The sequence below is a fragment of the Typopeltis vanoorti genome, chromosome 3 (genome assembly GCF_054136105.1).
Source record: "Typopeltis vanoorti isolate ZY-2024b chromosome 3, IOZ_Tvanoo_1.0, whole genome shotgun sequence".
In the NCBI taxonomy this organism is placed as follows: Eukaryota; Metazoa; Arthropoda; class Arachnida; order Uropygi; family Thelyphonidae; genus Typopeltis; species Typopeltis vanoorti.
Genome location: NC_143551.1, coordinates 44,855,810 through 44,881,703, shown reverse-complemented (window position 1 = coordinate 44,881,703; position 25,894 = coordinate 44,855,810). Strand labels below are relative to the sequence as shown.

At 34.7% G+C, this 25,894-nt stretch overlaps 1 protein-coding gene across 1 annotated transcript in view; it reads right to left on the bottom strand.

The window, feature by feature from the left end:
* The window catches only part of LOC150108089 (nuclear pore membrane glycoprotein 210-like), a 205,633-nt gene that overhangs the window by 28,451 nt on the left and 151,288 nt on the right, over positions 1-25,894 (bottom strand). The window contains exons 8-9 of the mRNA XM_090415973.1: positions 13,444-13,512; positions 240-346 (exon numbers count right to left, since the gene is read on the bottom strand). Of these exons, the coding sequence (XP_090272099.1) occupies positions 240-346; positions 13,444-13,512 (176 nt within the window). The remainder of the gene's footprint in view (positions 1-239; positions 347-13,443; positions 13,513-25,894) is intronic.

Sequence of the window (25,894 nt, the reverse complement as noted above, 5' to 3'; positions counted from 1 at the left end):
AGGGTTTACTTTTGTATTGACTATGATGCAGGGGCATCTTAGCTTGATCATATTCTAAATATTAATAGAGCAATATAAGAAAAATAAGTTGCAAAAGATTTAAAAAAAAGAAAAAAATGAAAATTTTGCAAAAAAGTGCACAATGAGAAACATGCAAAAAAAAAGGCATTTGAACATTAATCCTAAATTTTTTTTTTTTTTGAACAAAGGGTCACAAAACTTTAGATAAATTATCATACCTCAGATAAATGAAAAGAATGACTTTCATCATCAAGAATTCTAACTGTAATAATATATTCTCTGTGTTCCTGGAGACTCCATTTCTGTCCAGGTGAAACAGACAGATCTGAAAAGCAAGTTGTAATAAATGTTCTACAATAAATCACTTATGATACTGCATTCGCTGCTTCTCACTAATAGTACATACAATTCACTTTTAAACTGAAGATTTTGTAGCCTCCCTGGAAGTATCAGATAATAATAATTTTTAATATGATTCTGTCATTAATGTCATCTGTTCACCTGCCCAATCTTTCTCAGAATGCTCATGTTTGTGTTCTCTATCTTTGATCAAGTATTTTATTTCTAACCCAGCTCTCACATCCATAAGTTAAAATTGGTTTGACCACTTTCTTGTATACAGCTAGCTGTTTTGATTAATTTCGCTCTTATTCCATATAAATTTATTCAATTGACTTCCACCATACCCAACTTTACTGTTGTTTATTTTCATATTTCATTTGCCATCTTCAATGAAAATGGTGCCTAAAGAGCTGTAATGTTTTACTTGTTCTGCAAGAGTGCTTCATTCAGGATGCAGTTGATGTTTTCTATGTTCCTAATTATTTTCATAGTCTTTTTATTGCTGATTTTCATGCAAAATTTATTATAGCAGTCATTCAATTTAGTGACTCCAGCAGACTTGTAACAGATATATTTAGAGGTATAACTTCATCTGCATAAAGTAAAGATAGAAGATTAACATCTCCAATTTTGATATCATAGGTAGTGCTGCTTTCCTTCATAATGTGATTCATATAGATGATGAATAACAGTGCAGACAATGCACACCTTTGTTTCATACGTGATTTAACATCAACTCACATTATGAAGGAAAGTCCATGCATCGTTCTGCACTTTTTTGAATCCTAACTATTAAATAAATGTTTATTTATGAAATATTTCCATGATTTCATAAATATTTATCAAAAAGGTGAAAATCTGATCCTAACAACCTCTATGTCATGAACGATGCATGGTCTCCCCATGTTTCTCTGTCATAATTTTTTTTAGCCTCTTCTCATGTATGCTTACATAAACTTAAGAGGAACACTCGGTAGGAAAATTCCTCTGCAATGTTTTATCTATCTTACAATCTCAATATCTTACAAGGTTTTATTTATTTATTATGATTTTTTACATAGAATGATATTGTGAGAAATCATCATCATCAAATTCCTGACATGTACCCTCAAGGAGTGCACAGGTCAAGACTCCAACATTATCAGATCTTATATTTCTATCGTCTAAGGCACTTTGTACCGTATCAATCCACTTATACGTTGTTCTTTCGATGGGTCGTTTTCCTGCCAACCTGGCAGAGAACACTTGTTTTGCTAATCTTTCCTCGCCCATTCTGTTTAAGTGACCATACCACCTGAGATTAGCTCTGCTAAAGAATTCCTGGATGCTGAAAATGTCAAGTTCTTTCCTAATATCCTCATTTTTAATATGATATTGTCATTGATGTCATCTGTTAATGCCTCTAATCTTTCTCAGGACTCTCATATCTGTGGAGTCGAGTATTTGGTCAGTAATGAATAACAGAGGGGATAATATACATCCCTATCTGCACAGATTTAACATTAAACCATCTTCCTGTATTTCCCTCAATTCTAACTGCTGACTTATAATCCAAATAAGGACTAAGCATTTCATGATATAATGCCCCACTGACACGATACAACTGTAGTGTTTTCAATAGCTTTTCTATTGGCACCTTGTCATGTGCCTTTTCCAGATCTACAAAACTTAAATAGAGATCTTCGTTATATTCCCATGATTTTTTTCAATTATTTCTCGTAAAGTGAAAATCTGAACCTGACAGCCTCTATCTAGCCTTATTCCAGTTGTTCTTCACCAAGCTTCCCTTCCACAATTTTTCTCAATCATATTTATACTTGCATAAATCTTACCAGGAACAATCAATAGTGAAATGCCTCTGTAATTTTCACATTCAGTTTTATTTCCTTTTTTATATATGCATCCTATGAAAGTGCTACTCCAATCATCTGGAATTCGTCCCTCTATCGAGGCCTTCTGAACTATGCAGTGCAGCTGCTGTAAGACTTTTATACCTCTATACTTTAGCATTTCTCATTGAATATATCTACTCCAGCTGCCTTTCCACATTTCAGGCTTTTTCTACTTCAAGTATGGATATGTATTCTTGACTGCATGCTTGTTGAAGTGCATTTCACCATTGTGCTGTCACTGATTGCTTCATTTAGCAATTTTTCGAAGCAATTACTCCATACATCAAGAATATCTTTTTCTCTGGTTTTCATGACACCTTCATCTCTAATTCCTTTTAGAGATGATAAAGCACTCGTTTAATTCTAACTTCCTTTTACAGCATCTTTCTTCCATTTCTGAGCTTTTCCAACAACTTCCATAATATCTTGCCACCTTATTGATATTTATTATCTATGTTCTTACCAAAGTCTTCCCATCACTTTTACTTTGGTAGTTTTACACAGTGTTTAGCTTTCTTACACTTGTCTCTGTAATTTTTACATTCCGTTTTTTGGTAGTTTTACACAGTGTTTAGCTTTCTTACACTTGTCCCTATTCACTAAGAGCACAAGCTGACTTATTTGCCAGGAACTTTTGATACGCTTTCTTCTTTTCCTTCACTGCCTCTTTAGCTTCCTGTGTCCTCCCATGAAGTTCTGAATTTGCTATCCTTGCAGACAACTTCACCACATTCCCCTCTGGCTGAATCAATCAATGTTTTCTTCAGGGCTTGCAAATGAATCTCCAAGTTTGGTTCCTGTTCTCAAACTTTTTCATTTTTTTCTTGAATAATATTTGTTTATTTTATTCTACTGTTCACATCTAAGAGCTGCTCAAACTTTATTCACTTTAAAACTTTCTTACATGTTCTTTTCAATATGAAATTCAATTTTATCCTGATCAAGACTAAATGGTGATCACTTCCAATTTCAAATCCTCTGTACACTCTAGTGTCCTGCACCAGAGAAAAAACATCACTATCAACAATAACATAGTCAATGAGTCTTTTCTTATTCCTTGCCTCTTCTCTCCTAGTGAATTTGTGCATTTTTTATGTTGGAACATGATGTTAGTAATAACTGGTCCATGTCCTGAGCAAAAATCCAACTGGTATTTGCCAGTATTATTATTGTTTTGCTCTTTTCACCAAATTTTTTAAAAATATTTTTGTATGTCTGACAATCATTTCCTACTCTGCTATTTAGATCCCCGACAAGGACCAATTTTTCATTATGTCAGTTGCTTTCTCTAAAGCCTCAAAAAATTTCTCCACTTCTACTTTAGTAGAAACCTTCTGTGGGACCGTATTCACAAATAAGTCTCATTGTCCAGTTCCCCATTCTGATATTTCCCCATATTTGAGTATTATTATTAAGAGAGACCTCCAGGGAGTCAGGGACTCATCCAGTGAGGACACATCCTATATGAACCAGCTACCATACTTATTCTTGAATTTATTCAACATTGCTTGCTCTCACAACATCCAATGGCAATCCATTCCAATCACACACCACCCTACAAGAGAAAAATATAGCCCTCACCAATCCCCATTGTGGCATTCATTCTTAGGTTCCAAGGATGCCCTCGTCATTTCACCACCTTCTATCAATTGAAATCCTGTATGACTGTTTCAGAAGTTTGTAAGTCTCAATCATATCACCCCTCTTTCTCTTGTTTGCTAGTGTCTGTAGTCTACAGATTCTCAATCTGTCTTCATAATCAGTGAATCACAACAGTAACCAATATATCAGAATCACAACAGTAACCGGGAGACCAGACCTGTGCACCATAGTCCAAGTGAGGTCTTATCAAGGCCTTATAAAGAAGCAAAATGACATCTTTATCTTTACATGTGAACATTCGTTTGAGCATTGCAATTGTCTTTTGAAATGTATTTGCAATCTTTGCTATATGGGCCCTGAACTTTAACTTCCTATCTACTAACACAACAAGATCCCTAGCCTCATCAGTTTCTTCAAGAATAATCCCACCAATATAATATGACATTGGATATTTAATCATGCTGAAGTGAATGACTTTACATTTACTGACACTGAACTGACATCCATTTTCCCATTCCCACAATTCCAGCCCATTCAAATCATTCTGCAAGTACTGCATATCAGCAGCATTCCTGATTACCCTACCTACCTTTGCATCATCACAAATAGCTGTAAATCTCTTGTCAAATCCTTCGCAATATCATTAACGTACAGATTGAATATCAGTGGACCATGCACTGATCCTTGTTGTACACCAACTTGTTACCTTAAACCTTGCGAGTCACATTCCCCCATCTACTACTTTTTCATATCTATCAGAGAGCCATCCTCTTATCCATGCTAATATTCTATAACCCAAACCCATATTCTCCAATTTATGCAACAGTCTACCATGCTGTATTCTGTCAAAAGCGTTAGCAAATTCCAAAAGTATCATGGTGTATCCATTCCCCTTGTCTAGTTCAATGATAACATTGTTTTAGAATGTGAGCAAGTTGCTAAAACATCACCTTCCCTTAGTAAACCCATGTTGTTCATTGCAAAGTAGAGATTCACTGTCAACCCATTTCTGAATGCAGGCCCTACCCAATTTTTCCAAAATCATCACCACCACCACCACCCTTGAGATAATTGGTTGATAGTTGGATACATCAGTCTTGCACCACCCTTGTGCAATGGAATTGCCATACATTCCTTCCATTCCTGCGGAATCTTTCCTGTTCTGAGACTCATATTAAACAGCCTGGTCAAAGGAATTGCCAGTTCAGCTGAACACTCTTTTAGCACATGTGCTGATATCCCATCAGTCCCTATTGCCAAATTCTTATTCAGATTGTGCAAACAACTCTAATACCTCGTCCTCATATACCTGAGTTTCTTCATCCAGTGAAGAGGTGGCAGTGAGCTCAATATCATGTAGGTTGATAGTTTTTAACAAAATAGGCACTTATTAGTTGAACAACCTCTTCTGTGTCTGTAACCCTCATGCCATCTGCATTTAGAAGAGTTTATGTATATATCTATCCATATATATATATATATATATATATATATATATATATATATATATAAATAAATTAGTCGTGTTTTTATATTAAAACCTTTTTACTTAAATCTCGGTTCTAGTCATTCAATTCTTTATAAAAATATATCTATCCATATATATCTATATATATCTCCAGCTGCCTTCCAACAAGGTTTCTGATGGCTTTTCTACATAAAATATTGATCTGTACTCCTGATCACATTCCTCTTGAATGTTTTCTACCACTGTGCTGTCATTGCTTTGTTTCATTTCTCATGCTCTCCACATCTGACATAATTTTGAAAACATCACTCATATTGTGTGCTGCATGAAATTAGAGAAAAAATAGCCACAACAAACTTCAAATAATGGAATTTACTATATTACATTGGGCATTCAAATCATTTAGCTGCTTTAAATATAGGTAATAAGTTGACATACTTAGAAAAATTAAAGATGGAAACTTAACCTTATGTGAAATAAATTTATTAGCTGTAAAATTTCTGCCTATGTATCATAGCCATTCTCAGTACACTGATAATGGAACACAACATAAAATTACAATTAAAACACATTTTCAAAAAGTGCCACTATAGCATTAATAGGACAATGGATGATCAGTAAAATTCCCAATTATTTTTTTAAAAAAATCAGGAATGTTCTGCTAGGCCAGACCATTCAGTTTGTGGTACTGGATGCAAGATTTATGTTCTTCACAACAGATGGCTGTAGATTTCCCAGAAGTAAGACAAACCACAGGAGCATCGGATCTGGTAAACAACTAGATGGTTGAGTGGAGAAAGTTCTCTTTAGATGAAGAAAGGAAAGTAGAAATCTTCCTGATAAGATGAACGGAAACTACAATATTAACAGGTTTTAGAAGTCTAGTTATATGTTCAGAAATCCCTTTAATATAAGGGAGTGGAATTCGAGTGATAGATATCACTTGGATTCATGAGTGATATCAGGAAATTTTGAGAGCGGTTATCTAAAGGCCTTCTTAATAAAAGATTCATTCAAGTCTTTCTTCGTAAAATCAGATTTGATAGAATTTAATTTCTCCTGAGACTGTCAACAAAGTTCATTTTCAATCAGCATGATTCTTCTGAAAGCAAAACTGCCACTTTCTAACCTACCCCCCCCCCATCAGAATTCAAAGCACTTAATTCTATAAAAAAAGAATTATTTTATCATTACTTACGCAGACTAATACTCTGTGATTTCTCTACTACCCCTCTCAATTGATCTGACCTGACCAAGTTAACCCCTTAACATACAAAGACGTCTGTGACACATCTTTTATTTATTGCACCAAAATTGATTTTGAATTTTGGTTTCACATATAAATACAACCGAATATAGACACTAGACAATCTTGTGCCTATTTCCTTTCAGACAAGTTGCCAACAGCGTGTATCAGCTATTTTGTTTGTGTTTGCACAAATTCATCATTATTTTTCAAATAATCAATCCAGCAAATCACCCTCGCCCAAAAAAATGGCAGAAAAACGGTCACTTTCTGATCTTTAATTGGTACATTAAGGGGTTAATAAAGTAAATAAATTGATTGATTGATAATATTTCCAATTTGGATGAAGAATTAAAGAAAGAAAAAACTAAATGTTTTTTCATGTTTATCCACCTAGATTACACAGTCTTCCCAAGATTCATAAACTAAGTATTCCATTAAGACCAGTCAGCTGTCCCACATATAAAGTTTCTAAATACTTGTCTATGTTATCTTCATTTACTGGAAAATTAGTTCTCACATCAAGAACTCCCTAAATGTAGATTTTAAAACAAAAGTTTGTAATCTACATTTAGAATCATCAGATATTTTATTTAGTCTTGATGTAGTATCACTTTTTCGAACCTTCCATTAGAAGATACAGTAGTCTGTTCCCCTTATCTGCAGGGGATATGTTCCAAGCTCCCCCATGGATGCCTGAAACCTTGGATAGTACTGAACCCCCCCCCCCCCCCCACACACACACACATTCATAATTTTATATACTGACCCGAGAGTTAGAACCGAGATATTAGATCCGAGAGTTAGAACATACAATTAAATTTATTCACAACACAACATGTTTCGTCAGAAGACCGACTTCTTCAGGCGTTAAGAAACACATAAAGTAAATAAAAAACACTATAAAGAAACAGTGTTATTGAAATTCGACAAATATAAACTTCAGTTAAATATGAACCGGAGCTACAGTCCGTGATAAAGTTCTCTTGTTAGGCATCTGTACGCATGTGACTTCATGAGTGCGCCAGTATCTCATAGCAGAACTGAATGAGTCCCGTATATTGTAACCAAGGTTACTGTTTATATGATGAGGGTCCATAACAATTTCCTTAGACTCGACTATCGGCGTTCTACCTCGTCGTGGCATATATGAAGGTTTGAAGTTGTTGTCCAGTTTATCTCATGTTGGCAGCCTTCATTATTTGTCTTTACTGAAAACATGACATGGCTTGACAGGGCACTTGCTCTAGTTCTTCTGTAGGCAATGTCTCTCTGGTGTTCTTCGAGACGTAGGAGGATGGATTTCTTAGTCTGGCCATAGTATGGCTTACCACAGTCGCACATAATTTTGTACACTCCTGGGAACTGTAGATGGTGGTGAGCTGGTTTGTGTTTGCTGATAATTGATCTTAATTTGGGAAGAGTAGAGAAGCATGTTTTAATGTTAAACTTTCTTAAAATTCCTCATAGTTTCTTGGAGAGCGAGATGATGTATGGTAAGGAGATATAACCCTTCGGGTTGTCCTGTGTTTCTGAGTTGTTTTGATGGTGGCGATACAGATGCTTGTTAATAGTTTTTGGAGAGCAGCCATTACTCGTGAAGGTTCTTTTTAGATGTTGTAGTTTATTTTTTGGCTCTTCATCATCTGACAGTACAGATCTGGCACGATGTGCTACAGTTGAGATGATACCCACTTTATGTGCTGGATAGTGATGTGAAGATGCATGCAGGTATCTATCAGTGTGAGTAGATTTTCTAAGGATAAAGATTTTTATGAAGTCAGATGTCTTGGTAAGTTTTACGTCCAGAAAAGGAAGAGATCCATTTTCTTCAACCTCCATGGTTAATTTGATGTCTTGGTGGAAGTTGTTTAAGTGATCTAAAAAAGTGTGAAGATTATCAGTACCATGTTCCCAGAAAAGGAATGCCATCTACATATCCGGCAAAGGTTGGTCGATTGGTAGAGCCTCTGCTACTAATGGCTCAGTTAAGTAAGTTTGAGCGCGGTTAGTAGTTGGAAGGGAGCCAATCGTTCGATGCTGTCGGCACACTCTCCCTCGATGAGTCTGTGGACTCCCTGGAGGTGTCAAAATAATAATAATAATAATAATAATAATATCTCAGCCAGACTTTTGGCTTAAGAGTAGATGAGGAGATTGCCTTTTGTTAGTAGTCTTCAAAAAAAGATGTTCATTGCTAATACTTTATTTTGTCTGTAAATTTTTCCCTCAAATTGAAAGTAGCCCGAGTTTACACAATGTGATAACAGGGAAACATCTTTTTAGAAATCTTGTTGCTTAAAATATCGAGAACCTCTTGAGTTGGAATGTTTGTGAAGAGAGCAACTACGTCAAAGCTCACCATGATATCTGAAGACTTGAGTTTTAAATTCTTGATTTTAGAGACGAAGTCAGTTGAGTTTTTGATATATGAAGGAGATATTCCTGCAAAACCTTTTAAGGATGATGCCAGATATTTAGATAACCGGTAGGTAGGTAGGTGCGTCAATACTATCCACAATAGGTCTCATTGGAAAATTTCTTTGTGTATCTTTGGGAGACTGTATAACCTTGGAATGAGTGGACATAAAGAACGAACAGAAAGGCATATGTTTTGTGGAAGCTCCATGGTTTTTTGTAGGAGAATATTCGTTTTGTTATATATCTCTCTCTTGTTGGATCTCTTTCAATTTCCGAGTATGTATCTGACTCTAATAATGCTGAGATTTTGTCACAGTAATCTGTTTTATTTAGAACTACAGTTGCGTTTCCCTTATCAGCTTGTAGGATAATGATGTCCTTGTTATTCTAAAGATTTTTAACCAAACTCAAGACGTTCTCGATATTTCAAGCAACAAGATTTCAAAAAAGATGTTTTCTCTGCTATTACATTGTGTAAACTCTGGCTACTTTCAATTTGAGGGGAAAATTTACAGACAAAATAAAGGATTAGCAATGGGCTAGTATTGGGGATAGCCCCCTATCCCCAATACTAGCCAACATCTTTTTTGAAGACTACGAACAAAAGGCAATCTCCTCATCTACTCTTAAGCCAAAAGTCTGGCTGAGATATGTAGATGACATATTCCTTATCTGGGAACACGGTACTGATAATCTTCATACTTTTTTAGATCACTTAAACAACTTCCACCAAGACATCAAATTAACCATGGAGGTTGAAGAAAATGGATCTCTTCCTTTTCTGGATGTAAAATTTACCAAGACATCTGATTTCATAAAAATCTCCATCTTTAGAAAATCTACTCACACTGATAGACACCTGCATGCATCTTCACATCACTATCCAGCACAGAAAGTGGGTATCATCTCAACTCTAGTGCATCGTGCCAGATCTGTATTGTCAGATGATGAAGAGCTAAAAAATGAACTACAACATCTAAAAAGAACCTTGACGACTAATGGTCACTCTTCAAAAACTATTAACAAGCATCTATACTGCCACCATCAAAACAACTCAGAAACACTGGACAGCCCAAAGGTTATATCTCCTTACCATACATCAGCTCGCTCTACAAGAAACTATGAGGAATTTTAAGAAAGTTTAACATTAAAACATGCTTCTCTACTCTTCCCAAATTAAGATCAATTATAAGCAAACACAAACCAGCTCACCACCATCTACAGTTCCCAGGAGTGTACAAAATTATGTGCGACTGTGGTAAGCCATACAATGGCCAGATGAGAAATCCATCCTCCTACGCCTCGAAGAACACCAGAGAGACATTGCCTACAAAATAACTAGAGCAAGTGCCCTATCAAGCCATATCATGTTTTCAGTAAACACAAATAATGAAGGCCACCAACATGAGATAAACTGGACAACTTCAAACCTTCATATATGCCACGACGAGGTAGAATGCTGCATAGTCGAGTCTAAGGAAATTGTTATGGACTCTCATCATATAAACAGTAACCTTAGTTACAATTTAACGGACTCATTCAGCTCTGCTATCAGATACTGGTGCACTCATGAAGTCACGCACACAGATGCCTAACAATAGAACTTTAATATGGACTGTAGCTCCAGTTCAAAGTTAACTGAAGTTTATATTAGTTGAATTTCAATGACACAATGTTTCTTTATAGTGTTTTTTATTTGCTTTCTGTGTTTCTTAATGCCTGAAGAACTCGGTCTTCTGACAAAACATGTTGTGTTGTGAATAAATTTAATTGCGTGTTCTAACTCTCGGATCTAAGTCAGTATATAAAATTATGAGCATATCCCAATTTCGAGTTAATATAACAGATAGTCACACACACACACACACACACTATGTTTTTTTCTATACATACATACCTATAATAAAAGTTTAATTTATAAATGGTAAGGAATTAACAACAATAATTAAAAATAAAATAGGATAATTATAACAATATACTGTTTTGAATGGAATCTCAGCATACAATTGTTTTCTTTCTTTATGAAATTGAGAACTTTCACCTTTTCAATTAAAGGAAGCGCTTTATGGTCTTCCTTTGACATATCTGAATTGCCAGCATCACTACTGTTGCACTTCGAGGCCATTATTAAGTAAAATAAGGGTTATTACTTGAACACAAGCACTGCAATAGCACGACAGCTGATAACTGAGATGCTACTAATGGCTGCTACTACTAGATGGCTAGCATATGCAGTACAGTGTGGATACACTAGACAAAGAGATGATTCATGTCCCAGGCAGGAAGGAGCAGGACAGTACGAAATTGTACTCCAGTCTGCTACTCAGACTGGAGTATAATTTAAAACTTATGAATAGTTTATTTCTGGAATTTTCCATTTAATATTTTTGGACCCAGGGTTGACTGTGGGTAACTGAAACTGCAGATGGGGGGGGTACTATACTTTTGTTTTCCTTCTGATATCAAACGTTTTGACTTTGTAATCCATTCTGGTTATTTCAGTGTACAAGACAAGACAAATTATACTAACAGTTGAAGGAATAGCCATGGGCAGTCTTATTTCTCCTACCCTTACCAATTACTACATGGAGCAATTTGATGATTGTCTTCTTAAAAATTTTTCTCCTAAACCTACAGTATGGTACAAGATATGCAGATGATATATTTGCAATATGGAAAGGTTCATCTTCAGATTTAAAGCTATTTGTTTCAAAAATAAATTATTCATCTGAGAATTCAGTTTAGTTTAGAACAACAACAACAACAAAACAAAAACAAAAAAATCAACTAGCTTTTTTTAGATATTTTAATTATTCGGCAACCAGATGGTAGTTTACAATTGCTAGCTTTTAGAAAAAGAGACTCATACCGGGTTATATCCATGCTAATTCTCATCATCACAGTCAAAAGATTGGAAAAGCATCGTGCTCATAATATATGTTCCACTGAAGACTTAACAACAAGAATTGAATTATATCAAATTTGCTTTTATGAAAAATGGCTTAACGAATCTGTTATTAAAAAAGTCTTTAACAGCTTCAGACAACTTCTCTCTCTCCTGAAGATATCACTCGGATTCCACTCCCTTATATTAAAGAGATTTCTGAATGTATAACTAAAGTTCTAAAACCTATTAACATTGCAGTATCCTTTGTCCTATCAGGAAGATTTTTATCTTCCTTTCTTCAACTAAAGAGAAACTTTCTCCACTCAATCTTCCAGGTGTCTACCAGATCCCATGCTCCTGTGGTTTGTCTTACTTTGGACAGTCTGGCAGATCTGAAGCCATCCAAACATGAAGAACATAAATCTTACATCCAGTACCATGAATGATTCAATGATATATAAGTGAAAATTTTACAGCTAATAAATTTACTTCATTGAAGTTTTTAATTTTTTTAAGTAATTACCAATTAGTGATGCCAAGTACCAGAGATGCTTGGCATTCCTCTGAGGGTTGTGGATGTTGCACTTCGATCAATACTTACATTAGATCAGTCTTGGACAGTATACTGGTCTAATGGTTGCTAGCTATCAGCACTATGTATCAGCATTATCAGGCCCACCAATATGAAGTTTATGCAAAGGATTTGGTTGCTATTTGATTGCAAGCATGTGGAAGACCTACTGGACTTCAAAGTTTGGCATATCCAGATAAGGCTGGCCAGAACATCAATTCCAGCAGTATCTTAAACTTCTGATGTTTAGCTCTAGAAAAATGTTTCTTAAATTTTATTCAGTGGAATCATATGGTTCCACAAAAACTATAGGAGTTTCCCAGAGCACAGAGACATTTACAATTTGTATTAGATGTAGTTTCAGGAAAAAAACAACTTCAGTGATTGGGGAAAATACAAATTTTTAGTAAACTGACTTATTTCTAAAACAGGAATATTATTTCATTATGTGTAACATTATGTATCATCGTTTTCTTGATTAAAATAGTTTTCAGGTAATTCATTATCATAATTCCGTTCCAATGATTATTTATGAAAATTTTCATAGGGGTTCCATGAAAAAATATTTTTATTTAGGTTCTGCAGCCTCAAAAACTTTAAGAAGCACCTGCTATAAACAAATGTGCTCATGAAGTCTATATGGCTATCCCAGAAGAATGTCTTAAGCCCCTTTTTAGTCTCCAATTGTAAGTAGGATGTACATAAATTGTACATACACTTTGTGGATTGATACATACAGAGATGAATATATACTCCGGGATGTATATAAAATACATATCTATACATGTAAATATATAGTACATGTCACAGTGTTTTGAAATCAAAGTAAACTTCAACTCACAATGGCTTTAAGAGTGCTTTGGTTACTTATTTTTGTGTTCATTTATTTTCAAATCAAAAGATAATATAAAATTTAAGTGAAGAATATCATAAAATAATAATAACATAAAAGAAAGAATGATAACATTAAAAAAAAAATCATAAATTACCTACCTATATATTTTGGAGTTGCCACATGGATGCTAGCTGATGGTAAGTAAGATGGTTCGTGAAATTTGATTGCTATGCATAGCTAAGGTTATTTAACATTCATAAACAAACCATTTTAAATATGACCTAAGTTGAACAAGTTTAATATGAACAGGTTACTAAAAAAAGTTTCTAAAATTTAGTATCTATTTTCATCCTGCAACTTATTTATTATTATTTTATTTTTACTTTTTTGAGCTACAGGTACCCATTTAGCCTTCCAGATCGCAAAGATTTATATGGTAGTATTGTCACTCACTATGACATATCCTATCCCTGTTCATAATACAGTACAACTTGCTCTCCAATCGACAGGTTCTGGCTTTGAATCCCACTGCAGATATTGATGTTTGTGAATGTTTTTATATGACAGATGAATGGTGAATTTCAGTACCCAGCATGAGACCATCACCTGCTTATTAGAGGTCTGAAGTGGCTTGAAAAGTTTCATGTTTGGTTTCTGAATTATCTAACATTAGCAATTAATGGTACTAACACTAAGGTACCATAGGTTTACACAACCTTCCCTGAAAAGGATTCACATTAAAAATAAATAAATAAAATAAAATTAAAAAATTCACTATAATAAACCATCCTAATATAAAATATTCCTACTGTTCCTAAATTAAATCCCCCACCCAAATGGTGTCTCCACTTTGTCATGGGGTGTGCACATTTCAATGATCTTGTGAGCTATACAGATGGTATCATTCCTACCAGTAGGACCTCCCAAGATGGACAGGTTACAGGTGAGTAGAGCCCTGGTCCTCCAGGTTGGGGATTGAGGTCAACTATTCACAGAACATGTACCAAGAAATCTTCACTGAATGGGCTTATATTGATAGCAATTTAGGTCTTGGAATAATGGTTTACAAATAGGATAATGGAATGTGAGAAGCTTGTACAGAGGTGAAGCATTTCAAGAAATCATACATGAATTAAATGGATATAGCAATACAAGAGACATGATAGACACAAGAAGAAAATTTGAAGAAAGAGAACCTTTCGCTACTTTCTTATAGAAACAACTCTGATAAACATGAATTTGGAACAGGTTTCATCATTACGAAAAAATTTTAATCATCTGATTAAATTTGTAGCTTTTAATGAAATAATAAGCAAGCTAAGAGTATACGCAAAGTGGTTCAAGATAACTTTTATTGATGCACATGCACCCACAGAAGAGTCCTCAAAACTGCTGCTGAAAAACTAGGATTATAATCAAGATAAAAAATGAACTGAATATTTAAATATATATAGAAATCACAATCAAGGGGAAAATAACCATTTTACCATTGATAACCTGAAATGTGCCATCTTCTTCAAATATCTTGGAACACTGGAGATAATTAGTACAGAAATAAAAGATAGAACACATGCCTCCAATAGATCTTATCATTCACTACATAATTTATTATCTTCCAAAATTCTACCAAGCAGAATTAAAACAGAAATATACAAGACAATCATTAGACCTATTGTTCTATATGGAGCAGAAACCTGAAGCTTAACAGACAAGCTGCAGAAGTATTGCAGATCTTCGAAAATAAAATCCTCAGAAAAGTCTATGGAAGTGTAAAAGAGATAACAGAACAGGTGAATGGAGAAGACATAATCAAGAACTATATGAACTCTATAGATCCCCATTTCTAGTTGATAAGATTCGAGCATGCAGATTGAGATAGCTTGGAAATGTGAAAAGAATGGGTGAGGAAAGAATGGCTAAACAGCATTAAGATGAAGCCTGATGGAAAGTGACCCAGAGGTAGACTGCAGATACATTGGGAGAATAATATCCAAAAAGACAATTGGGATGGGAATCCAGAACTGGAATGAAAGAAACATGCAGCAAAGAACCGTAGACGTTCAGCTAGCTGAAGAAGAAGATCATCCCAAATTTCATGCTAATGAGTACCGACTGTATGCACCCTGCATCCATAAGTTATAGATCACTGTACAGCAAACAATGTAGCAGTCTGAAATTATGAAGTTTTGAATCCTGTATTTGCTTGTTTGCCTATTATAACTCATAGATTGAACAATTAACAGTTGCATGCTTTGCCATGACCAGTTAATGTGGAAGGAAAAAAAACTTGTATATGAAACTTGCTAACCTCTAATTTCACTTCTCTTTAATGGAGATAACAGGTGACTATGCTGACAATGCTACTGTAATTACTAATTACCAGTAAATGTAAAACAATTACATGTTAATATGCACATCCATGAATTTTTGTATCTGTTTCCCATTCATTAAAAGTTATAAACCTACAGTACTTATTTTTTAATTATTTTTTCAAACCACTCAAATGGGGGTGGGTGGGTGGGTGGTTCTACAATGGGTAATAAGATTCATCTACCATCTAAGGACAATCACAATTGAATATGGCAGAATTCGAATCAGCAGCCTGTTGGTTGGAGAGCAGTTACATTAACAACTCAGTCAACCAAGCAGGAAAAAAACAGAAATTTTGAGCATCGGTGATAAGACTCAAACCTGCAGTCTTCTGATTCATTATTCAGAACATTATATACAAATAGTCCATTACTTGCAACAGACAGTTGTGAAAAACTCTTTGTTCAATATCCCATGTCAGAGAGTTAAGTTCTTCCAAAGTGAACTCTCAAGTAGGTGCAAAGATGCAGAATCTACAGAGAGTTCTCTTATGAAGAATATATGTCTGAAATGGGATTGCTGTCACAGTGAACAGAGGGTTTTTGCTTCCCTAAGGTTTTTTGCCTGGTCTCTAATGAGAACAAAAATAGTTTGAAAGGCTGTCACCTACTCAATGCACTAATAAAAGGCGAATATATGGGCTGGTGGGCAGAGTTGTCCATGTCTTTAGTGAAGCCAATGCAACCACCATGATAAAGTATTATTCTCATAAACTCTGGTAAAATTTGAAACTTTTGTTTCATTCGTTTGGCTTTAGAATGATGATGGATATTTTATATACTCATTATATGCAACATGGCTTCTAATAAAGTTAAACTGTAGGAAGCTAAAGGTTAGCTAAGTATATCTTCATAGCCAGTCATATGTGTGTCATCTAGTCAGCTTGAATATTTTGCATGCATGAAAACCCCACTCACCTCACATGTATTTAATTCTTATATGTGGTTCTTGGATAAATTCCCACCAGATACCAACAGCATTACTCAAGTTATCCACAAATCCAAGTTCCTATTTAATTAATAACATCAGAGGTTCACTTCTTTTTTTTCTTTTTTTTTTGAGATCACTCCTTCCCAAGATTCAAGTGCAGATCTTTGGAATGCACAATGAGTTTCCTATACCTGGTTCACTTTAGATGAACCTACAGTGTTCATTCTTCTGAAACTGCAATATTAATTATCAGTTGTGAAATATAAGTTAACTATAATCAAATTCCTGATATGTACCCTCACAGGATGTACAGAATAATTATGATAGTACTACATGAAAAAGTTACACTGTAATTATTTATATATATATATATATATATATATGATTTGTAACGTTTTTATATATGTATTGTTATTCATTGTCTTTAACATTACTTCCTCCCCTCTCTTCAATGTCGTAAAGTATAGTCTTACATGTGCTAGTAACATAGGCTGAGGAAAATCCTCTGGTGGGGCAAAATCCTTAATCTAGGTTGCTGTAATTCTAGTGTATTAATCCTTAAATTTTATTTTTTGTTAACGACTGCACCATTAAGGATTGTGTAAAAGAATTTTCTATCTTTACATACAAGAGAATAATTTAGCTAAGTATGTATAATAACCCTTACATCAATTTTATCTGAAGCAACTCTGAATTACTCAGTTGTGATTACTTCACTTAGGTCACACAGGTTCAATTTGTTTTTGTGAGATAGTGCTTTGGCTAACAAAGATCAGGCAAGCTATTAACAAAACCAAACATATTTATTATAGCTAAGACAATTAATATACAAAAGTAATGGAATATATCACGTGCCTGAATCTCCACACATTTAGTAAGACATTTCACTTAAGGTACTAAACAAAGAAACGTATTACACCTAACTTAGTAGACACATGGATGGATTTTTACCAAACATATCCCTGTTCTCTATCCTATTAATATTAGCCAAAAATATATCATACACATTTTAAGGATTATGTAACACAAGCACCATACAAGTTTACAGTATTCTTTTAAGCACATTCAAACTCACATTTGGCCTTCTTGCCTCTTCAACACATTATGCCATTAGTTAAACTGAATCAACATCTATCATCTGTACACACAATCTAGGCTATTAATATAAAGCAATTTACTTACAAGTTCACAATATCATGTACAGTCCTGGAATCAAAAGGGTTAAGGATGAATTCCTTTCTTTCACTTTTTTGCACGACGGCTGTGATCGAACGCTATCCAACAGTTGTCGTCTTGCAAATTCCTTCCTTGTAACAGTAATGTATTTCTTCGGCGATGTCAGGAACTGGTTCGACAAATCAGCACACAAGTGAATCGTTGAAGAATTTCACACAAGGCTACCTTGAAATTCTGCCAGCGAATTTCCCATGATCTCTAGAACTACTGCTCGTGGGACCTTGACTCTTTTCCTCCTCGAAAAACTTGCCACAGGAACAAAAAAAAAAATAAGAGAGTGAGCTTTTCGCCCCTCAATCTCTGCCTTTTATATCACTGGCCATCTCTTGGCCTTCCTTCCAAAACTTCCCTGATTTACTGGAGGCACTTTTATGTCAGGTTTTGGTGGCAAAACTCATATAATCCAGTGATCTTTGAGACTGTTATTAACCTTCAGTTTATTAACCTAATCCTGTCTGATCTTTTTAGTTACAATTGCTTGTGCTTCTACATTCAATTATGCTAACATTATATTACAAATTTTATTACATTACATAATTAAGAGTGTATATAATTATAAGTATTTTATGGCTATATAAAAACGATATAGGTGAAAAATAATTTTTCACTGCAAGAGATTTTATAACACCATTACTAACTTCTGATAAACAATTTTCCTCCAAATTAATCTGTTATCTGTCAAGATTACAATATTATCAGATCCAATATTTCTGTCTTTTAAGGTATACTTATTCCTGTTATCAATCCATTTACTGGTCTTCCTCTGGTTCTTTTCCCTACAAACCTGACAAAGAAGACTTAAGTGAACATACCACCTGCAATTAGATCTACTAACACATTGCCGAATGCTACCAATAGCAAGATAGACCCGTTCATCTGTTCACTCCAAAACCAACTTATATACAGCTAATTTAATGTTTTGACATCAGGGAATCTTACAGACTTGTACTGGATTTATTCAGAAGTATAACATCATCTGCATAAAGTAAACAGCTAATATTTTCATCACCAACTTGATATCAGATTTAATATCACTTTGCTTCATAATGTGATCCATACAGATAATGAATAACAGTGGAGATAATGTGCCTCCTTGTCGCACACCTGGTTTTACATTAAACCATCTTCCTGTATAGCCTTCAATTCTAAGTGCTGACTACTAGCTTAAACAGTGACTATGTACTGCTAGATATTATGTCTGATTGACACCATATAACTAGTGTTTTGAAGAACTTTCCTCTTGGCATTTGTCATATGCTTTCTCCAGAACAAAACTAAAATACAAATCCTTGTTATATTTCCAAGGTTTCCCAACTATTTATCTTAAAGTGAAAATCTGATCCTGACTATTTGACATGAATACAGCTTATTCTTCACCAAGCTCCCTTACACAATTTTTCTTAACTGTTTCTCAAGTATACTTACATAAATCTTCCCAGGAACACTCAGTAGGAAAATATCTCTGCAATTCTCACATTCAGTTTTATGTTCCTTTTTATAGATAGGTACTGAGAGCTTTACTCCAATCATCTGGAATTCGACCCTCTGACCAGGGCTTCTGAATTATGCAACACTGCCATTGTAAAACTTTTATACCTCCATAATTGAGCATTTCTAGCCGAATTTCATCTACTCCAGCTGCCTTTTCACGTTTCAGGTTGTTGTTAACTTTTTCTACTTAAAGTATGGATGACTTCATTCCTGTTGGGAGTTTTCTACCATCATGCTGACACTGCTTGTTTCATTCAGCAATCTTTCAAAGTTTGTTCAATATCCTGGTAGATACTTAATAGGGGACACGACGAGAAGGTGAGGAATGGACATTAGGTCAGAAGCCCACAGTTGGTTTTATGCTTTCATTAAAAGGCTATGTGGAGGTCCTCCCAGTTATACAGCTTTGTCCCTTTAGCACAGCATTAAATCTTGTTTATGGATGACATTTTACATTCATATCCTAAATGATGGACTGACTTCAAAAGTAGTATGAATGTGTAAACTACAATAGCCAGACACAACTGAGATCAACAGTATAATGGTATGATGGACAGACCATAATAAATTATGGAAAAATCCAGACATTAAGTCCCATAAAACCTGAACTCATTATTACAATTACTATTATATGGGAATCTCCATTATAGTCTAAAGACTCATCAAGAGAAAAAGTCAAAGCATCTCTGGCCTAACCTCTACTGAAGGGTGGGGGGAAGACATTAAAGCTATATTCTATTTTTTTTTTGTTACATGGTCAGAGAACAAATGCATATTATCTTTTAATACAGCAATAGATGGGACTAATAACTAATTTAACGTACAACATATTTGTTAGGGGTGCTTAAGGGTCAAAGCTGTATAACTGAGAGGAGACCTCCACATAGCCTTGAAAGGAATGCGGAGAACCGACCAGAGCTTCTGACTTAATGTTCAAGATTGACATAATAGGGGTGACTGAAACAAAAAGAGGCAAAAACTGGTGAGATCTTTCTGAGCAATAAATACAAAATGTTATATTCAGGCAATGACAATCAAGGAAAAGAAGGAGTAGCCATAGTATTCAACACAAAATACGAGGCTAATCTTCTTGAATGGCAGTCACTCTCAAGTAGAGTAATGTGGGCAAATATGAGAATGGGGAACTGGACAATGAGACTTATTTGTGCCTATGGTCCCACAGAAGGTTCTACTAAGGTAGAATTGGAGGAATTTTTTGAGGCTTTAGAAAAAGCAACTGACACAATGAAAAAGGAAAAGTTGGTCCTTGTTGGGGATCTAAATAGCAGAATAGGAAATGATTGTCAGACATACAAAAATATTTTGGGAAAATTTGGAGAAAAGAGCAAAGCTAATAATAATGGCAAATATCTGTTGGATTTCTGCCCAGGACATGGACTGGTTATTACTAACACCATGTTCCAACATACAAATGTGCACAAATTCACACAGAGAGAAGAGACAAGGAATAAGAAAAGTCTCATTGACTATGTTATTGTTGATAGTGATGTTTTCTCCCTGGTACAGGACACCAGAGTGTACAGAGGATTTGAAATTGGAAGTGATCACTATTTAGTCTTGAGCAGGATAAAAATGAATTTCATATTGAAAAGAATAACATGTAAGAAAGTTTTAAAGTGAATAAAAGTTGAGCAGCTCTGAGATGTGAACTGTAGACTAAAATACACAAATATTATTGAAGAAAAAATTAAAGAGTTTGAGAACAGGAATCAAACCTTGGAGATTCAGTGGCAATCCTTGAAGAAAGCTCTGATTGATTCAGCTAGAGAGGCATGTGGTGAAGTTGTCTGCAAGGATAGAAAAATTAGAACTCTATGGTGGACACAGGAAGTTATAAAGAGGCAGTGAAGGAAAAGAAGAAAGCATATCAAAAGTTCCTGGAAAATAAGTCAGCTTGTGCTCTTAGAGAATACAGAGACAAATGCAAGAATGCTAAACACTGTAAAACAAGCTAAACAAAAGTCATGGGAGGACTTTGGCAAGAATATAGAAAATAAATATCAAGAAGGTAGCAAAATATTCTGGAGGTTGTTGAAGAAGCTTAGGAATGGAGGAAAGAGTGCTGTAAAAGGAGTTAGAGATGATAAAGATGACATGAAAATGGAAGAAAAGATATCCTTGAAGTATGGAGTAATTACTTTGAAAAATTGCTAAATGAAACAAGCAGTGATGATAACACAGTGGTAAAAAACACTGACCAGGCATGCAGTCAGGAATACATATCCATACAAGAAGTAGAAAAAGCCATCAAAAGCTTAAAATATGGAAAGACAGCAGGAGTAGATGATATTCGACCAGAAATGCTGAAGTATGGTGGTATAAAAGTCTTGCAGTGGCTCCACTGCATACTTCAGAAAGCCTGGACAGAGGGACAAATTCCTGATGATTGGAGTAGAGCTCTCATAGTACCCATATATAAAAAGGGAAATAAAACTGAATGTGAGAATTACAGAAGTATTTCCCTACTGAGTGTTCCTGGCAAGATGCAAATATACTTGAGAAATGATTGAGAAGAATTGTGGAAGAAAAGCTGGGTGAAGAACAAGATGGTAAATTAAATATAGAAATAGACAACAGAATCAGCAAAGCTGATATGGTAGGAAGTCAATTGAATAAATTCATATGGAATAAGAGAGAAATTAGTCGGAACACTAAATTAGCTGTATACAAGACAGTGTTCAAACTAGTTTTAACTTATGAATCTGAGAGCTGGGACAGAAGTAAAACACTTGACCAAAGACTAGAGACCGCAGATATGAGAGTCCTGAGAAAGATTATAGGCGTGAACAGATGGCATCAATGGCGATATCATATTAAAAACGAGGATATTAGGAAAGAACTTGACATTGTCAGCATCCAGGAATGCATTAGCAGAGCTAATCTCAGGTGGTATGGTCACTTAAACAGAATGAGCAAAGAAAGATTAGCAAAACAATTGTTCTCTGCCAGGTTGGCAGCAAAACGACCCGAGAAAGACAAGATATAGGTTTATTGATATGGTACAAAGTGCCTTGGACGATATCAATAAAAGATCTGTAATGTTGGAGTCTTGACAAGTAACAGACTGATTTGGAGGAAAATTGTGGATAGGAAGTTAGTAATGATGTAATTTTTTTTCATGTAGTACTATCATATCCTGTACACCTCTTGAGGGTACATAGCAGGAATTTGATGATGATGATATATTTGTTATATTATGTATGTTTGCTATATTAAGGCTAAGATTCTGAAGTACTATAGTCCTATAATTTATAATAAACTCTCAGAACAAAAGGTTATGTGAATAGAATATGTGTCATCCACATCAGACTATCGTTATGGTTCAAATTATTGCAGTTGATTTGAATTTCACAGGCCTCCTTAAATTAGTGCTCGTACTACGTTTCGGTATGATATAATAGAAAGGGTGCCTTTCCAGTTAATCCTAATCAGAAAGGCTAGATTTACTGGAGTTATTAAACTTAATGTTGGTGCCTTTTTTCCAGGTAGGAATCATGCATCCAGTTTCACCTATACAAGGCAAGTTACAGGTGCATTGAATACAGTATACTCGTGAGCAAGAGGAGGAAGGGGATTCTTGGAGGAGATAAGTTCTTTAATTTTGCAGGAGGTTTAAAGGAAGCATTAAAGTTGAATTTGTGTAGTGTGCTGTTTATTTCATGTGAGCATGTTGCTTTATTGTATGGAATGGCTAGTTTAACTACAGCAAAGTTCATTTTCTTTACCAGGTGCAATCTTGTGAAGAATGTTGTTGATAGGATTTTTTCTGTACACATTTTTAGAAAGGTAATGTTGATAATTTTTAATTCCCGCTTAAGTGACTGCTCACTGAAGCAAATCTTTAAAGCCCTGTTTTCAGTGCGTTAATGTCACCTAGGTTTTTCTGTTGGGTGGTGGTAAGACTTTGTGTATATATTGGTCAGTATGTGCAGGCCTAGGATAAAGATTGAAGGAAAGACTGCCATAAAGAAGATGTGTAACAAGCGTATCGAGAAATGGAAGTGTGCTCTCACTTTTAAATTTCAATTGTGAATAGTATACATTTGGGTTGTTTGTTCATGTAGCTGAGAACGGTGTCTAACATCTAGCCATCATAGAGTCAGAAAACAAAAACATCATTAACATACTTAAGCCAGACTTTGAGTTTTAAAGTAAAAGTATCTAGAGCAAGTTACTCAAAAGCTTCCATATAAGCAACTGGGAGGGATGATGGTGAGCCCATAGAACTGCCTTCTTTTGTTCCTGATAAAAAACATTTTGCCACACAAAATAACCACAACGTAGCACATGGCAAAGGGCACAATGATATTGAGTTAGAATTTGTGCTGTAAAATAATAATTGTGTTACTGATTAGGACATTTGTGAAAAATATAGATACATCAAAATTGACTAGTAAATCACTTTTATCAATTGTGATGTTTTTAATTTTATTTACAAAATGTTGGCTGTTTTTATAAAGAGGCCTATCAACAAATGACCTATCAACTCCTTGAGTGTCTACACTAGTTTATTGGATAGATCAATGAGGCTGTCAATTCCTTTAACTATCAGCCAAAGCAGTATGTTCTGCTAATGAATCTTAGACAAACTGTAAATTCTTGGGGAGAAAAAGCATACCCTGGAAATAGTTGAACTGTGTCTACAGACCAGGAAACGAGTGATTTAGGTAATTCTAAAGCTTTCTTTTTAATCCGATTAAGTTGGGTTATACTTCACAAGCTGATAGGTGCTGCTGTCTAAACGTGATTGATTAAATTTTTGAAGGTAAGTTGTTTTAAAATAAACATAGCATTCCCTTTATCGGCTGTAGTGAATACAATATCCTGATTTGCTTTTAAAGATTTCACATCTGCTAATTCCGTTATGGTAATATAGCTAGTTTTATTTAAAATGTTAGAAGTTTCTAATCATATTTTATAATCTTATGATACATGGGAGAAATCTTCATACTTTTATCAATATGATATATGAAATCCAATTTGTCAATTTGGATGTCTAATTTGTAGTGAGAGTTCATCACTGATCAGGGCATGGTTTGAAAGGTTAATCATCACATGGCTGTTCACTGAAGGCAGTTGGTTACTTCTGTTATCATTGAATTGAGATTGGCTGTTTTAAAAGATAATGATTTTTTATTTAAAAAAATGTTTTTTTTTATAACATATGGCTTTGATGGTGGCGTTTTTTTCCACTGTGTGCATGTGAGAGAGAGAGAGAGAATTCCAAATGATGGCCTAAATATGAATGTAAGGAAATTAAAGTAATTGTTCATAACAGTGGCAATCTTCATCATCAAATTCCTGAATGTATCCACTAGGGATGTACAGGATATGATAGTACTACATGAAAAACTTACATCATTGCTAACTTCCTATCTACAATTTTCCTCCAAATCAATCTGTAACTGTCAAGACTCCAACATTATCAGATCTTACATTTCTGTCTTCCAAGGCACTGTATCAGTCCACCTATACCTTGGTTTTAATCTTAACAGAGAACATTTCTTTTGCTAATTGTTCCTATCCTATTCTGTTTAAGTGACCATACCACCTAAATGTATTAGCATAACTGAGATTAGATGTCTTAACACATTCCTGGATGCTAATGTGAAGTTCTTTCTTAAATATCCTCGTTTGTAATATGATATTGCCATTGATGCCATCTGTTCACACTCCTAATCTTTCTCAGGAATCTCATATCTGTGGTCTCTAGTCTTTGGTCAAGTGTTTTATTTCTAACCCAGCTCTCAGATCCATAAGTTAAAATTGGCTTGAAAACTGTCTTGTATACAGCTATTAGTGTTTTGACTAATTTCTCTCTTATTCCATATAAATTTATTCAGTTGACTTCCTACATATCATCTTTGTTGATTCTGTTTTCTATTTCGATATTTAATTTACCATCTTCACTAAAATCATGCCAAAGTAGCAGAAATGTTTTACTGTTTTATCAGGTTCTCCATTTACAATGCAGTTGATATTTTCAATACTTCTGCCTATTTTCATTCTTTGTCTTGCTATTGCAGATTTTCATACTAAATTTATTACAACAGTTAATCAATTTAGTCAGGGAATCTTGCAGACTTGCACTTGATTTATTTAGAAGTCAAACATTGTCTGCATAAAGTAAAGAGCTGAGGTTAACATCTCCAATTTTGATATCAGGTTTATTACCAGTTTCCTTCATAATGTGATCCATATAGATAATGAATAACAGAGGGAATAATGTACATCCTTGTCTGACACCAGATTTAATATTAAACCATCTTCCTGTACTTCCTTCAATTCGAATTGATGACTTACAACTCAAATAAAGACTAAGTATTGTTTGATATAATGCCCCATTGACACCATATAACTGTAGCATTTTGAATAGCTTTTCTCTTGGCACCTTGTCATATGCCTTTTCCAGATCTACAAAACTTAAATACAGATCGTTGTTATATTCCCATTCTCAACTATTTTTCATAAAGTGAAAAGTGCAAAGCACATCTCCTTGCCGACACGTATAATGTTATGCATTATGAAAAAGATCACTACCCAAACCAGTTTCGACCTTTA